This window comes from Branchiostoma lanceolatum, chromosome 17 (assembly GCF_035083965.1).
Source record: "Branchiostoma lanceolatum isolate klBraLanc5 chromosome 17, klBraLanc5.hap2, whole genome shotgun sequence".
Lineage (NCBI taxonomy): Eukaryota > Metazoa > Chordata > Leptocardii > Amphioxiformes > Branchiostomatidae > Branchiostoma > Branchiostoma lanceolatum.
This window is the reverse complement of record NC_089738.1, coordinates 17,243,502-17,259,892: the sequence shown is the minus strand read 5'-3', so window position 1 is coordinate 17,259,892 and position 16,391 is coordinate 17,243,502. Positions and strand designations below refer to the sequence as shown.

Here is a 16,391-nt window from a genome sequence, read left to right as displayed (position 1 = left end):
CTGCAACCATATGTTACTTTTGTCGTGTATTGCATTACTATGGTTGTTTCTACTGCAATCTTGAAACACAGCAAATAGCTCCTTTCCCCTTGCACCATGAAATTAGCCCTCTACAAGTTTAGATGAAGTTACAGTGTACAATCATATATAGGTCGACTGGTTAGGGTAATCTCTTCTTGTCATGCAAACATGTCGAACAGAACTTGTGTGCTATGCTATCATTGCTAAATGCAAATATGCCAATCATTTAGATTAGTGTAGTTTTATTCATTACACTGCTTATAGTCATGGAAAGCGCTGACTTTGTATGAGTTACTGTAAATGCAAAAATGTTTGAGGACTGGTGGTTTTATGTTCGCAGTGGTTTTCGGGGCGACCGTTTCACAAAGAACTTAAAACCATCGCGTACATTTTTATCCAATACTGTAGCAGTATGTGACTTTAGCGCTGCCGCAAACTTAAAACCACCGCGAACACTCCATTTTCCCCCTAGCGCGAAATCAAACCACACAAACTTAAATGCATTTTCAGTATTCTATAGCTACATGTATCAGCTTGCATTTGTTGTTATGACTGTTTGCCTCAGTCAATACTTGTAGATACTGGCACGTTGCAACCATGATGATAATGTGTTGTTAGTACAATCATTTTTGAAGTGGGAATTGTCTTTGTTTCGTGTCATTGTCTCATGGAGATTATGCTAATGATCCGTTTCTGTTTGTTACAGTGAGGACCTGTGCTGAGTCCGCCACCATTTTCTCTCTATGTACCATCGACTGCAGGTGACCATTTCTGCCTCAAGGTACGAGACAAACGTGCCATGTACACATGTACATTGTAGATTAGAGCTAAGATATACACATGCTTTTATGAGCGTTCATGATGGTATATAACATATATTTTGATAAACAATGAATCTGTATCCCCAAACCATACCATTATCAAACACCAATTGAAAACTCTGTCAGTTAAAGTGTTTGGCACAGGGATTGCAAACGAACAGTCTGCCATATTGTGCAAACCTTCAAATTTGACAATTTCACTTTATCATTGACATTTGATAGTGCACGTTGTTGCTGCTTAACACTTGCATGATTTTGTAAAGAGCAGGGTAATTCCCTGGTATGTTGAGCCTGTGAATAGTGTATCAAGGCATCACGACTATGGGAAAAGTAGATTACTGTATGAAGATATATTTTATTGTCTTTTTTTAGGTCTCGAGGGGGTGGGCAGGGGGAGGGAGAGGATACCACCATGGTATCGGGTGGCCCCCTGCGGCACCAGACGTTCTGCTTTACCTGCGTGCTGGGGCTGTACGGCTGCCGATGGAGGCAACAGGTCGACCCCAACGAAAAGAGATGGGTGAGTGTCAGATTCATGTATCATATGTAGAAGCTGATGCTGACGAGTGTGCCGTAGAGGTCCCCCTGTATAAAGTTAGTGTACTAAATGATCTTGCTGGGGCTGTACGGCTGCCGATGGAGGCAACAGGTCGACCCCAACGAGAAGAGATGGGTGAGTGTCAGATCTGGTTGTCTTTGATATTGAACTAACTGCAGGGCTCAAAATACCGCATGAGGACCTGTGCTGAGCTGTTTAGGTATTTCTGATGTCTATACCAGGTGATTATAGCTACTTTTTGGTGGTCCCTTGGATTATTTTTTTTACCATTGACCCATTGCCATTTAGAATTGGATCCTGTCTATTAAGAATAGTGGCTACCTGTCTACTATGACCATCTTCCTTAAGTGTTACCAAGAGACACATTTGACTATAATTATACAAACCTGTACAGTAACTGCATATTGTATAATTATACAAACCTGTACTGCATATTTGTTCTTTTTTCTTTTAATGACAAGACTGTTTGTGGGAGATAGCCTGTTCTGATATCAGATTGAAAACCATTCCTTCCTTTAAGGTAAAATTAAGTTTACAAGTAATGTGCATGTATAATCAATCAACCCCCAGGTGGAGCGTATCTGGTTTGTGGTGATGCTGCTGGTGGTGGTGTTAGTTTAGTATTGCTGTTTGTTTACTTGTTTTACTGCCCCCCCCCCCCCCCAGGTGGAGCGTATCTGGTTTGTGGTGATGCTACTGGCCGTGGGGTTCGCCTCCTTCTGGATGTACTTCTGGCTGGTGGTCTGGAACGACGCAGACGACTTCAACTGGTCAGTTCTGTCTCCTTCAAGAGATTTCCAAAGTCTTGTTGTTTATAATCCTACAACCAGACCATGAGGTTGGGAGTTAAAATCCCAGCTTAAGCCATAAATGTTCTTAAACCCAATTTGTATGCTACTAGTATTGTTTGCACTCTGTCAGAGAATAAGCTATCTTATCCCATGTTTAAGGAGTACACGTAACGCAAAGAACTCACGACACATCCCCCAAAAGTATGAATATGTCCAGTGTACTGTTCCAAAACAGAATGGAGTCCTTATGATACATTTGGCTGCCAATATTTCCAGGTGGATCTACCAGCAGACCGGGAAGTGGGTGAACTGGTACTGGGTCATCCTGGCAGCCACTTCTACTGCCTTTGGATATGCTGTCTTCCTACTTGTGAGTATTTCATGAATTTTTTTATTTATTTATCGAATTTTCAGACAGCTGGGTAGCCCATTCAATTTTTGCAAATTGATTTTCAATGGGTCCGAGACTACAAAACAGTAAAATTATATTAAGTATTTCAAAGAAAATAAACTGATGACAAAATTGTACCATAACTAACAGAGGATTGTTGAGACATAAGTAAAACAAGTAATTGGAAGTATGCTGTCATATTAACCAAAAACATATGTTACATGAAAACATATATGTATCCATAAGATGTGTATATCGAGACATTTGTTGGAGGTGTATAATGATGATGATGATTGTTTCATTCAAACTTTCAAACATTGCAGTATTGCAGCCAACAAGATATGCTCAGCTGAATTGCGCTGTGACAATACAATAAACATTCTGAGAAATTATGTTTCATGTTAGACTGTCATTCAGGTCATTGTGCTAGTCTCTTACGAAAATGTTTATTGTATTGTATTTTAGATTTTCCACAAAAAATAGGTCTAACCTTGCTGCTTCCTTTCTTGCCCATTACAGTTATTAGCTGCCATCCATGTCTGTTTTGAAATTCCAGTGTATCTCCACTGGCTCCACAAGGTAAGCTACTTCTTAAATTCATCCTAGTACCATCATGATACAATAGACTAATGATTAGATAGGGCATAGATAAAAGTAATGTATTAAATTTGTAACCAGGAAATAGTCATAAACTCATGATAACATCCACTTACTCACTAAAATTGAATGCAAAGCAAAATTTCAAAATCCATCTTTACTCTTATTTCTTTCCTCCAGATCCTGGTGGTGTTACTCCTGTGCGGCTGTACTGCATCTGTTGTGCTGATGCAGCAGCTATGGCTGGATGGCTTCAAGCTGGCGTGGCTATCCCTACAGGTTGGTACCTACCCTTTCATTCGCTGACAACTTTTCCCTCTTATTCGAACCACCAAGTTAAGTTTGGGGAGCAAATTTGGACAATTTTGACATCATACATTTGTAGTTTAGAATGACAATGTCCCTGTTATGTGGTGCCATGCTTGCCACAAAACAGAGTGGACACACACACACAGACATATTTAAAATAAACAATGCTTGAAAGTCAATGTACTATAAAATGTTGTATTTTCCAGATGACAGGCCCGTGGCTGCACCTGGGTGTGGTAGGCCTGATGACAGTGTGCTCCTGGGTCATAGCAGGGCAGTGGGCACAAGTTAGGACTCTAGGTAAGTGTGAGCAAAGTACACTTACCTACCAAACGTTTGTTGTAATCAGATGTGGAAGAAAATATGTATGTCCACCAATTCTTAGCATCTATCATGATCCCACTTCTGAAATACATTGAATATCACTAAGTCTTGTTTTTACATTTGAACAAAGTGAGACAGACCCCTAGGCACCTGCGACCCACTTCTGTAGTCTCATGTCTATTAGGTCACATGTCTGAAGTGTAGTGGGTCATGCATCTTGAGGAAGGCTAGAAAATTGGCCAAAAAGCCAATTTTAATGTCTAACATGTGTTGGAGTAAAAGTTAAAACAAACCTGTGCTATTTGGCACGTAGCTGCAATTGTTGAGAAAACAATTTAATTTCTTCAATTATGTGTTCTGGATATTCTCTTTGCTTTCAATACCTGAACTTTGCTGTTTGGCCATTGAGACTTTAATGCTCTTTTTCCGCAGCTCTACAGATATTTTGGGTTGTTTTCTACCTGGGTGTGATGGGGGGACTGTATCCTCATCAATGATCACTATCTAGTATTTTATTGATGAAATTGTCTTGTTTCTCTGCAGCTCTACAGATATTTTGGTTTGTTTTTTACCTGGGTGTGATGGGGGGACTGTATGTTGCACCGCTGTTCATCACCTCACCATGTTTCATCACTGTGGCCCAGCTGCCCCAAAAACCCAAAATGGGGGGACACAGAGGAGCTCCCATGGTCAGTATAGTATGCGCTCTCTCTCTACCTTTTACTCTTAAAATCTCACAGACTGATAAAGTTTGCCCACAACTTTCACAATTAAAGTGCTGATCTGAATGGTCCTTCCAAGGCATGCACCACAGAGATTCAGTCTTCTTATCGTCATTAATGTCTGGAATAAAGCCTGTCCAAAAGGCTTTATGTATAGAAACTTACCAGGACATTCAATCATGATAAATGAATGCAACAGTTGGAGGGTTAAGATGGAAATTATTATAGTATTTGTTTAAAAAATCTAGCCGTTTGTCATTTATTCATTTGAAACCAATGTTATCCAGGGAATTAGCTTCTTAACGTCAAATGATCTGAATACCTTGCTGTTGAGAAAATCTGCAAAGTCTCACTTCTTCTTCTTCTTTACTGCTTAGCCTCATATCTGAGATTATCATCAGTTGCGCATGGGTTAGATACAACACACGTGCCCGGTACAAATAAAACAATGGGGAAAATAAAAGAAAGGCGCTAAGGAACATAAACAACTGAATTTGTGTGTGCAAAGAACAGGACAAGTGAATTTATTGAGTTAGTAATACATTTATTTACATATATACAAGGACGTGTAGGGGTGACTCAATGCAGCAAGGTCTTGTTGATGACTTTCTTTCTTTTCTCCCCAGCTTGCCCCTGAGAACACGTTACTGTCGTTCCAAACTGCAATAGACAACAATGCCAGCATGCTAGAGACAGATGTCCAAATAAGGTAAGTTGCTATATTTGAAAAATGTTAAGGTTGGTAAGTCACTGATTAGAATGAAACGAATCTTTGTGGAATAAAACACTTGCGGTTGTGTACAAAGAGTCTTTTTATTCACTCTCATCTGTATTTTATTTTATTTTATTAGAATTGCAACAGTGCAATACACGTGGGACACAGGCAGCTATTGCTGGTGTTGTGGCCCACATAATATCATCCGCTTGAACACATTTTTTTTTGCTGGCACTAGAGCAATGTCAGGATGGTATAGAAACAAGCATTAACTTCTAACCATAACGGCTTGCACTGTTTTTCCCTCAGTATCGACGGAGTGCCATTCCTGATGCACGACAATGACCTGAGGAGAACCACCAACATCGCGGAAGTCTTCCCCAACAGGGTAAACGACAACGCAGCCACCTTCAACATATCAGAGCTCAAGAGGTTAAACGCTGGCAAATGGTTTCTCCAGGTAACGTTTTGAGAACTTCTTCAATCTACAATTAGAATATACATGTAGGACAACATGAATGTTCATCATGGTTGGTAAATTACATTTTCGAGAAATCAAACTGTGTCAGATCATGCTAAAGAGGACTGATCATGAGCGTTTCAGTCAAAATTTCTGGTGAGTCCAATTCTGGCATACACTTTGATTTCTCCATACAATGTAGGATATTGAAGTTTCTTTGCACACAACCAGCAAGTCCTTTCATGTTCTTCCAATAATGTGGAAATTTAATGTTACGTTAGGATGCAAATATTTTTGATTTCTATTTCCAATGAACAGTTTGGCTTTTAAACTGAGAAGGTAAGCATAATTGTGTCTATTTAAGTGTTCTTATCAATGTACACGTAGTTGAAGCTAAATATCATGTCTGATCAGATACTCTCAACAGATTCTTCAGAAAGCCGGACCCACTCACTTCTAACATGTGACCTTACTGAACTATGACATCACTATAGTGGGTCAAAGATGCCTGGGAGTTTGTAATAATAATTATATAGTAGTAATGGTTTTTATTGGTCAGAAATTACACTTGAAATGGCAGCCTTTCTAGTGCTGCATTGTTGGGTTTGCAGGGTTTGCAGGGTTTACAGGGTTCACATAATACACATTGACAACAGTTAGATATTTGCTCCACACTTGCATTTTGTGGAACTGTCGCGAGGGTCTGGGTGGCAGCCATTCAGCGCCAGTGACCTCAATACCACCTCCCCCAACCAAAGTCAGGTACCCATTCACACCTGGGTGGAGTGAGGAAAGTTATGTAAGTGCCTTTCCCAAGGGCACAAGATCAGTAAAGTGAGAGGATTCAAACCCGGGACCACTTGGTTCTGAGCCAAACTCCCTGCCGTTACGCCACACGACCCCCCTATCAAACTGACCATGTCTTTCTTGCCCCTACAGAAGGACCCATTTGGTACGGTGGGTGGCATGTCAGCCAGGAGAAGAGCCCTGATTGCCAACCAGTCTGTTGGAACCTTCAAAGATTTTCTACAACTTGCCAATAAGTACAACGTCAGGGTGATCTTTGACCTTTACGTCCCGCCCAGGGGTCATCCATTCCACAAGAACTTTGCAAACTACACCCTGAATTTTGTGCTGCAATCCGGACTACCTCAGAGCAGTGTAAGCACTTAGTGCTTTTCTTTGTTGTTGTAACTTTGGATGTGCCATTTGCAACACTGACTACTCTGACAGGCCTGCATGGCTGTATGCCGTGCTGCAGCCAAATTGATGAAATAGAATTGATGGATAAGTTTCAGTTTATGCCAGCATCTTTGCCCAGACTTTTCTCTTCTTTATCTAGACACAAGAAGTAGCATGTTAGTTCTATGGTGTTACTGATAGAAAAGACTTTTAATTTCAATGTTAATTATTACTGTAATAATCATTGAAATAAAAAGTATTTTTTATAAGTAACATATACATTCTTGTGTCTTGAGAATAGAAAGGTCTGGGCCAAGATGCTGGCATAATTTAGACTGAAACTGTTTTTACTGTTCCCATCCAAGATATACCTGATAGAAGCTGTATGTAGATACAACTCATTTTCACGAGTCGAGTGAGGAAACTGGTGTAAAGTGCCTTTCCCAAGTACGCAACTGCTAGAGATTTGAACCCAGAACCTTTAAATCAACAATCCTAACCGTGCGGCCACAATCTTGTTCTCCTGCAGGTTGTTTGGTTAACAGGTACAGACAGGTTCACCATTATGAGAAGGGCACCTTTTCTAAAGCAGGGGGCCCGCAACAAGATGAGTCCCAGCAACTTGAAAAAACTTTCCTTGTCTGTAGAGAACCTCGACTACAGACAGTACAGCCCAGGAGATTACAGGTATATTGAATATTTATCTATGATAATTATATATTTATTTTATAGTGCATGATGGTATTCATCAAGCCACCACAAGGGATTTATTATTCTCTGGCATATGTGCGTTAGTGTGTGTGTGTGTGTGTGTGTGAGTGTGTGTGTGTGTGTGTGTGTGTGTGTGTGTGTGTGTGTGTGTGTGTGTCTGTGTCTGTGTGTGTGTGTGCGTATGTGTGTGTGTGTGTATGCCTGTGTGTGTGTTTGCATGCGTGTGTGTGTGTGTGTGTGTGTGTGTGTGTGTGTGTGTGTGTGTGTGTGTGTGTGAGTGTGAAACAGATAGGGCATTTCAGGTTACCGTAGTACATGATTGTGTCAGTCAAACATGTCCTCAGCAACCACTTAAAAGATTGAGGAAAAATGATTACTGAGGACAGGTGGTCACTCAGGTCAGGTTGGGTTTACTAATAATGTAAATGTAAAAATGGTCTGGACAGTTTTAATGTGGTTGCCTATGCCAGGTTTGTGTTTGTGTAATATGTATTGTGTGCATGCGTGTGTGTGTGAGTTTCTGTGTTTTTATTGTATAATGGTAATAGTCTTGTCTAAATTGCTCTTTTCCTCCTGTTGCCCTTCCAGTCTTTATAGCAAAAACAACATCACCACCATTACCTACATTGTGCACTCCTCCTGGCTCTTCTCATACCTGTGGTGCTCGGGCGCAGACACTGTGACCTCCAACGGGGTCAACCTCGTCAGAAATCTCAATAGTCCCTCGTGGCGCATGGTGGGTCAAGGCTATCTTTACATAATATTTACATCATTTTATTTTCTGTGGATTGGGCAAAAGCAATGTTACTTGTTAAGGTCCTCTCCAGATCAATAGAATAACAGAAAAGCAAGTCTTACAGTAATGACATGAAAAGAATCAAAGAAATAAAGAAATGATAAATGACAGTTAAACATGCAATTGATGCAAGGAGGTTGATTGATGTGAGTGCTATTATTATGTTTATTTTAGTAAACTGTTGATGTTTTGTTATTATTGAACCATTGCCTATAAGTTTCATTGATTTAATCATGGAGCCATATAAAAACTCTTAAAGCTGACTTATCAAGTAAATCAGGAGATTGATACCCCAAATCCTTCCTCTTTAAGTCTAGTTTTGTGTTTTTCAGAACCCGTTTCACTACAGAGTGTTGTGGATCACTACAGATGTGCTGTCCGGTGTCTGCATTATTGTCTGCTTTCTTGTACAGAGGTATTGGGACATTTCTTTCTTTAGGAGTTACCATAATTTAAATTACATTGTGGGCACTCGTGATCAGTACTTCAAAAAAGATATCTCTGAATTAGATAATAATTCTATGATTTAAGAGTGAGAGAGAGAAAGAGAAAACTGGGTATGCATGGCAGGAATTTATGCGTGGCAGACATGATTGGTACTGCAGTTATAACAAAATCAGTATTGTACAGTGAGATTTCCCTGTCCTATTTACCTGTATTGTCTGTTTATTTGTAATGTGTGCAGCTTATTATATGCTTCAGCTAGAATTTGCTGACAGTGCTATAACAAATTCAATGTGATCATCTAGAATGTGGTTTCCTGCAACAGGATTGGTGTCAAAAGTTTTCGCATATTTTATGCTTTATAGAGCAGAATTCAGAAGCCAAGCTTTGACTTGCTTGCCTGGGACTACCTAGTCTCTTTCGTCCTCTCTGCAAATAGGAGAGGACTAAAGAGACTCGACAGCTATTATAATAATAATAGGTCTGGATACCAAGCTAATATAAGCTTGTTGTGTATGTCTGTGATGCAGCTAGTGGTAACTGTGGCTCGTTCACCGACTAACCTGTACTAACTAACCCATCTAACCACCATGCTCTGGGTGTCTTCTGCCCCCCTCCCTCCCTGCTGCCTCCAAACTTTCTGCGGGACAGTGCAATCCACAGAGGCCGCCAGGCTAAGCTCAAGACGTCACGCACTATGTCCCTGCACAACATGAGGCCCCAGTCGACCTATCGCTCTCAGACCGACATGAAAGAACGACTCATAGTCACGTCTAAGATCACCTCCTTATAGCATTGCAAAGTAGCTCCTTCCGACGGTCTGAACTCTACATAAGGTGACGTCTTGGTGGTAGTGAAGTTGTCATCGCCGTTTGTTTGTTTTGTTCATTTGCACCTTTCTTTTGTGTCAATGTCAACAGAAATTCATAGGTGCAAGAAAATTGCACCTTATTGCACCAAATTTAGATGCTACGCAATTTTTGTTTCATTTTTCTAGTCATCACCTGCAATGTGTGTGTCCCATTTCTTAGTAGACTGCACAAATAGTATTGGTTAGGCCACACCGATTTTGAGTCGTTGGTTCTAGGATTTTTAAAAATGCTTTACCGGACAAACATGGTGAAAGCAAAGCCTGAGGTGCACTCAAATTAATGGAGTTAATACAGCCATGTTCAAGTTTTCCTCCCTGCCTTCTGCTTTTATGATGTCCGCCTACCATACTTTATCATAAATTGTCCGAGAACCAAAATTGGTGTGACCTAAGCTTACATTTTCTTTTTTGCACAGTAAATGAAAGACATTTTTCCACCTTATTTTGTCAACGTCTTCTTGAGCTCTTTGGTTTCCTCCATCCTGAGTACAGGATCAGATCAGAGTTTATTTTGTACCTCTGTGAATTGCATGTCTTGCATGACTTGTCCTGTGGCTGTGCAGTGTTGTGTGTATAACTGTTGCATGCCCTTCTCCAAGCAGCTTGTGTCTAACCATTGCTGAGCATGTCTCTGTTGCTAGATCATGTCTTTTGCAGTATTTCACCATTCATTTTGTGGACTTTAAGATGTTCTAGTTTGCAGGAAAGCCAGAAATCTTTAGCCCAGGCTAACAGCATACAGCCATTTGATTGTAACTTACTAAGTCCAAAAATGAGATCATATAACAAGGGTGTAGGGATATTCATTGACTTTTGATGTACATTTTTTAAAGAATTTTTCATCTTAATTTTTATGTAGGACTAGGAGGCGGAAACGTGTATATAAAGTGACCTCAATCATAATGATTTCTTTTTTTTTGAACGATTTCTTTTTTTTTTTCCGATGTACAGAAATGAGAAAAGCTGATGGCAAAAGCTTTAAAATTTCCAATGTTTCTGAATGCTACTTTGCTTCTTCTTAAGAAACTTTATTTTTTGCTTTTAATGTTGTAGGCAGAAGGTCTGACATAAAAACCAGGTGGAAACTGTTCGCTCAGAAACAATTGATTAGATGAATGAACAAAATTACTACATTTTGAATTGACTATACAGTTGCAGTTTTGACTCAATTACAAAAAAAGATACTAACAATGTATAGATTCTTGAATGTTCTTAACGTTTTTCTCTTCAGTATTGCTAAATCGAAATCATTTTTCATCAAAAGCCTCTAAGATGTTTTTTGTTTTGTCTTCCATGTAGAAGGCGCAACGCCTGCCGTAGAAACAATGTGGAAACTGTTCGCTTAGAAATGATTGATTTGCAGAATCAAGAATTACTAGTTTGACACTAGTAGCCGTTTTGACACAAATTACAAGAAAATATAATAATTATTATTGCAATAAACTTAACATTTTTCTATGCAAGTTGCTACATGTAAGTCTTTATCTTTGCATCCTTTTAAGGATTTTTTGTCTTCCATGTAGGAGGCGTAAAGTCTGCCGTAGAAACGATGTGGAAACGGTTCGTTTAGAGACGATAGAGGAGGTAACTCTCCCCTCCCACTACGACCCCCGCGAAAGGCTCCTGTCCGACAACCCCGCAGAAGAAATGGAAGTGGAAGACGAGGGAGGAACGATTTCCGGCGCATCCCTCCGTGGAACGCTGACCTTTGACATGGACCTGCCTGTTGTACAGCATGAAGAGGTGGCGGTGGAGTTGTGACGTTGTCATGACAACCTGGTCACTTTGAATTTGGAGTTGTGACGTTGTGACTTCAGACGTAACACTGGTTAAAACTTTAAATTTGGAATTTCATTTTCTGACTTTTATAAGATAAGTACATGGTATAGATGAGAAGCCCCACAATTTACGTTCACTTTTATTAGTAGTCTTTCAAGGGCATGATTAAGAAACCCAGCATTTTATCATTTGATGGTCTAAAATGCTAATTGTGAGGCATTACCTAAGGAAGCCTCTACATTTTAAGTTTAAGTGGATATTTCACAATGTCCATCTTGTTTCTCTAATTGTATTATTTACTTACTTTATTTTACATGTAGCTATCACATGATGATACAATCACTGTGATATTTTGCTATAATTAGATTCAGAATTTGCGGTGTTTTCCAAATTCAAAGTTTCAAGTGTTGCTTACAGGAAGCATAATTGTGAAAAAATAATTGTCAACACAAGAAAGTGTTTGTATGGAAATCAACATGTATATTGTACAAAGTATGTAAGAAGGGTGGATTTGAAAGGTACATGTACATCTATGGGAAGAATTTTCAGATCTCGAAGCAGATTTTGGATCTTACATAATTAATTAACCTTATTGCAGCATCTTTTAACTACCTCTTTTCACCATACAGCACTGCCTGAAATGATGTACATATTTTCAATCTTGAGTTTTTAATGTTGATTTTGTCCAGAATAATTTTTAGAGCACTTTTAGTCTGCATAATACATTTGTAGAGATCATACAATGCTGTAGATTTGTTGTGTTTTTTCTTGAAAATTTCTTAAACCATAACTTATTTACTACATTTATCAAAATTTTGTCTTTGGGAAATGGTGCAGGTACAGGTAAAAATGTACATGTACTTTTCTGGGACTTGATCTATTGGGGAAAATGTGTTGCCACATATAGGGTACCTGACAAGTGACACTGCTTAAGCCTAGGAAAAGTAATGCTGTGTTTCTAATTACAGTCCTTGAAAAATTTGGGTCAGCGGGTAGGGATTTTGTATCTTTTTTTTCTTAGATTCTTCTTAGATTTGGGGCATTAACATAACAGGTTGGTGGGTTAGTTTAAAGTAGAGTGGATTCATTCCTCAAGCTAACCGACATCTTTCACGCTGAGTCGTCCCTCAGAAAGACACATGGAGTTGCATAGTTCCTGTTTAGAACTTTTATTCAGGGTGGTGGGTTAGTTTATAGCACTTTTTCTGTGATTGCATCAGAAATTGGGAAAACATGTTTGAAAACAATTCTACAACATAATTTTTATCATTCAAATCATGTCAAATAGAAATTTGTATGTCTTTTATGCCAGTGTTTGACCACCCAAAAAGGGTAAAGTTGGCAGGTTTTTAGTAGGGTCAGTTTTGGTGACTGGGAACACAGCATTTCTTTCCTAGGCCTAAGGTGATCTGTATCTGTACATGCATGTATATTGCATGCGTCTGTGAAAGACTGGACATTATAATAACATAATGTGTTACAAGAGAAACCGAGATTTCAAGCTGGCTTGAATTGGGAGAATCATGAAGAGACCATGAGTCAAAAAAATGTAACGGTAAACTGAAGATGTGAAGAAATAGAGCCTTCTGTGCATGATCACAAAATCTGTCACTTTCAATGCAAGTATCAATACTGTATTTTTTTGCCATTCATACGTGGAGAATCATATCAACATACTCAATCCTACATTCCAACCAATGCAACGTCAACCAGTTCCGCTGAAGTATATGCAAGTTGTTTTCTGTTGTTTCTGCAAAAGTCTGGAACGGTTAAAAGACAGTAGTACATAAGTCAGGTCAGGGAGGTTCAAAGTATGGCCTAAGGCCACACCAATTCAATTTATTAGTTCTCGGGTTTCAAAATAATCCTGAAGAGACCTAGGAATATCAACATGAAAACTGAGTCTGAGGGAAAAGTGTACCAAACATGTGGTGCACAAAGTTTTAGAGACTGAATTAAGTCAGATAACGTTACATGTTTTCTTTCTAGCACTCTCTTTTCATCTTCATAATTTTTGCTAAAAAGTGTCTGAGAACCAAGAAAATGAATTGATGTGGCCTAACGTACAATATCATGTAGATAAGGAAAAGACGATGTGTATTGAAAACTGAGACATGCGATTGGGGTTTGCCCGTATTCCCTCCACTGCCCCCCTCCCCCATGTGTGTGTGATGTTGTAAATAAGGGAATACCATGGAGAGTACTGACTGGGATATGGCAGCTACACCTCCAATATGATTACATAGATAAGGGCCACACCAATACCATCTTATGGATGACATCTTTCAGGAATCTCTCTTAAGAATGGAACAATGACTAAAGGTAAAGCGGTGGAGCCTCAGACTGAGGACCAAGCATGCATGAAGAATGGTGGAAAATCAGATACATCTTTTCATCTTGCTGATAACCATCATACTGTAACACCAGCATTCTGATTTTTGAATCTAGGGTTTTATACTGACATTTTTTTCTAGTCTCTTTAGAATGTAGTTTTAGGTAGGATGTGAAGATTTTATAAGCCTGTCATATCTCTATCACATATCATTGCCCACCTTCTAAAAGGAAGAATTTAAGGTCTTCATTGAAAAGTTTAACTATTTTCCAAAAGAACAGTCCAAAATCCATGTGTACACAGATGTCATCCATAAGATAAAGTTGGTGTGCCCTCAGATGTCTTTCTCTGGGTCCATACAGGGGCTGTTCCACTTGATAAGCTCGCTTGTACAGACTAAAGCTCCTCTGTCCCTGGCTGTGTCGTGGAATGTCCGCTTATGCCTTAGTTTTTATTTTCACTGCATAAATGTAACAGGAACAGTAGAACACCGGTGGCTAAAGATTTTGAAAGTAATCTACATTCCAAGGACAAGTCCCACATTTACTTTTGGTGTGTCAATAAAGATTACATTACATTGTACTTAAATTTGCTACTGGTTGTTCTAGGAAGTTTTGCACATTACTGCTGTTTGGAAGTAAGCTTTCTTTCGCTTTACATGTATTTCCAACAAAACAAAATTGTTATGCAATATGGATAAATAATTAGTTCAGTCCATGAGTACAAGAAAGTTCACCCCGTGATTGAAAATGGTACATTCCACAACAGGTCCGCCATGATGAGATTTAGGATGTACCACTTTAAACGAGGGGTGTCTCTTTTCCACAGCAGGGAGATTGGAGCTTGTTAAAAGCTTGTGTAGCTCTGTTGTTCCGTGGCCTTGTTGTTGTGATCGTGCATGACAGCGTGTGTGTGTCAGGCTCGAAATACTTTTTTTTCCGAAACCTGCAATATTGCAATTTGGAAAAAACATTATGACCATGCTGGTGTTCCTGTACTTCTCTCGCCTTCTTAGGAACTTTGTAACTATTGATAATGTTGAAGTTGAACTGTTATTTCCAACACAGTAATTGGACTTACCCAAATTTTCAACTTTCCAACTCAAGGAATGAGCAATCCACCGCTTTTGTGATGTCAAATTTTTGTGTTGGAAATTACGATTCAACATTGCTTCGAATGATTTCTGCCAACATAGATTAACTTTCAAGCTATTTATAAATGTACTTCATATCAGTTGAATGACTGATTTTTCTAAAGCTACATGTGTAGTATCTCTAGCACATGTGGTTTTGTGGGACACTACAATAAAATTTGTGCAGCGCAGTCACTTGCAAGCTACTAGCAGTTTAAGTTTTGATATGCTGCTACTAGGCTGAAATGTGATTCATAATATGGGTCCTGACTTCTTCACCTGAAAGATACCAAGTTGTTTACTTCTTTAATATCTGAAATCACAAATTTTCCTCTGCATATTGCAGGTTTGTGGAGAGCATTTCGAGCCCGAGTATGTCTACAAGAAAGACAAGCGATACTTAAGCCGTCGTTTTTCCATTGGTTTGATACCGTGGTGGTTTTGTATACAACTCTTTTGATGCAACGTCGATGGTCAAAATGCATCAAGACAGAAGGGTTAAGAACTGTAATATATACATTTTGTACATAGGTCTTCCATATTGGAACAGAAGCAAATGATAAGTTGTGTTGGTTGGCTGATTTTGTATCCCACAGTAGACAGGCCAAGTCATATGTATGCTGTAAAAAAGTGTTGTGCTTACCAAAAAGGTAAAATGTTGAGGGAAAGCTATCAGGAATATTAAAGCATTTTAGAGGAATTATTGTTAAATGAAACATGCTGTGTTACTTTTCTCTTCTGGGATCTCTGAAGGGAAACAACTGGACATGTTAGCATTTCCAAAACCATGTAGTCCTTTTTTTAGAAAGACAAGTTAATCAGTGTCACATATAGGAGATATACTTTTCAGTGTGTCAGAACTGACAGTTGACAAGGGCCTACAATCATCATTTTCTGTTACAAGACAGCAGAATTTTGTACCACACATCCACAACTGTCCCAATTGGCCAACAATGCCCCCATTTTACTGTAGCAAAGCTGTTGTGCAGTGAAGGTGACCAGACCACTATTTCTCTGTTTCTGTTTCACGCCCCTTTGATAAATTGTTCTATTGGCATGATTCGCCTCCGCTAATATGTCTAGTCGCTAGTCGGCGCTTTTGACACGTCGGTGAATGGTGATTTTTTTTCCCTCCACATGCGACAATGTCAAAATAACGCTTCATGAGCATTGTATGGACCTTTACTGGTTTTTTTTGTATGACATTGTTCTATGCCGAATGTGACCAGGCCACTATTTCTCTGTTCTTTTTCACAACCCCCTTTAATACACGTGTCTGTGGGATGCACAGCTGCCGGCCCTACTTTTGTGTGCTCCTATTTCTCAGCGTTGCATGTGAATGTGCAAACAAGAGGTGCAGACCGACCTTTCCAATAAAAACCTCAACACTTGTTTTTGCTGTCGTCTCTCTTCTTGTCTCTGCCTTAGTCATTA

At 39.3% G+C, this 16,391-nt stretch overlaps 1 protein-coding gene across 4 annotated transcripts in view; it reads left to right on the top strand.

The window, feature by feature from the left end:
• LOC136422591 (glycerophosphodiester phosphodiesterase domain-containing protein 5-like) overlaps positions 1 to 16,349 on the top strand; it is a 96,198-nt gene extending 79,849 nt beyond the window's left edge. For 2 of the 4 annotated variants that reach the window (XM_066410392.1, XM_066410393.1), the window contains exons 2-16: positions 728 to 802; positions 1,215 to 1,362; positions 2,068 to 2,171; positions 2,469 to 2,562; positions 3,103 to 3,162; positions 3,361 to 3,459; positions 3,696 to 3,789; positions 4,357 to 4,502; positions 5,162 to 5,244; positions 5,560 to 5,710; positions 6,650 to 6,871; positions 7,422 to 7,579; positions 8,192 to 8,339; positions 8,732 to 8,814; positions 11,238 to 16,349. In XM_066410392.1, coding sequence (XP_066266489.1) covers positions 765 to 802; positions 1,215 to 1,362; positions 2,068 to 2,171; positions 2,469 to 2,562; positions 3,103 to 3,162; positions 3,361 to 3,459; positions 3,696 to 3,789; positions 4,357 to 4,502; positions 5,162 to 5,244; positions 5,560 to 5,710; positions 6,650 to 6,871; positions 7,422 to 7,579; positions 8,192 to 8,339; positions 8,732 to 8,814; positions 11,238 to 11,475 — 1,866 coding nt within the window. In that variant the 5' untranslated portion in view covers positions 728 to 764 and the 3' untranslated portion in view covers positions 11,476 to 16,349. Of the gene's footprint in view, positions 1 to 727; positions 803 to 1,214; positions 1,363 to 1,491; positions 1,516 to 2,067; positions 2,172 to 2,468; positions 2,563 to 3,102; positions 3,163 to 3,360; positions 3,460 to 3,695; positions 3,790 to 4,356; positions 4,503 to 5,161; positions 5,245 to 5,559; positions 5,711 to 6,649; positions 6,872 to 7,421; positions 7,580 to 8,191; positions 8,340 to 8,731; positions 8,815 to 9,494; positions 9,680 to 11,237 lie in introns of all 4 variants that reach the window. The other 2 variants (XM_066410394.1, XM_066410395.1) reach the window with 2 other exon arrangements.
• The last annotated feature ends 42 nt before the right edge of the window (positions 16,350 to 16,391 follow it).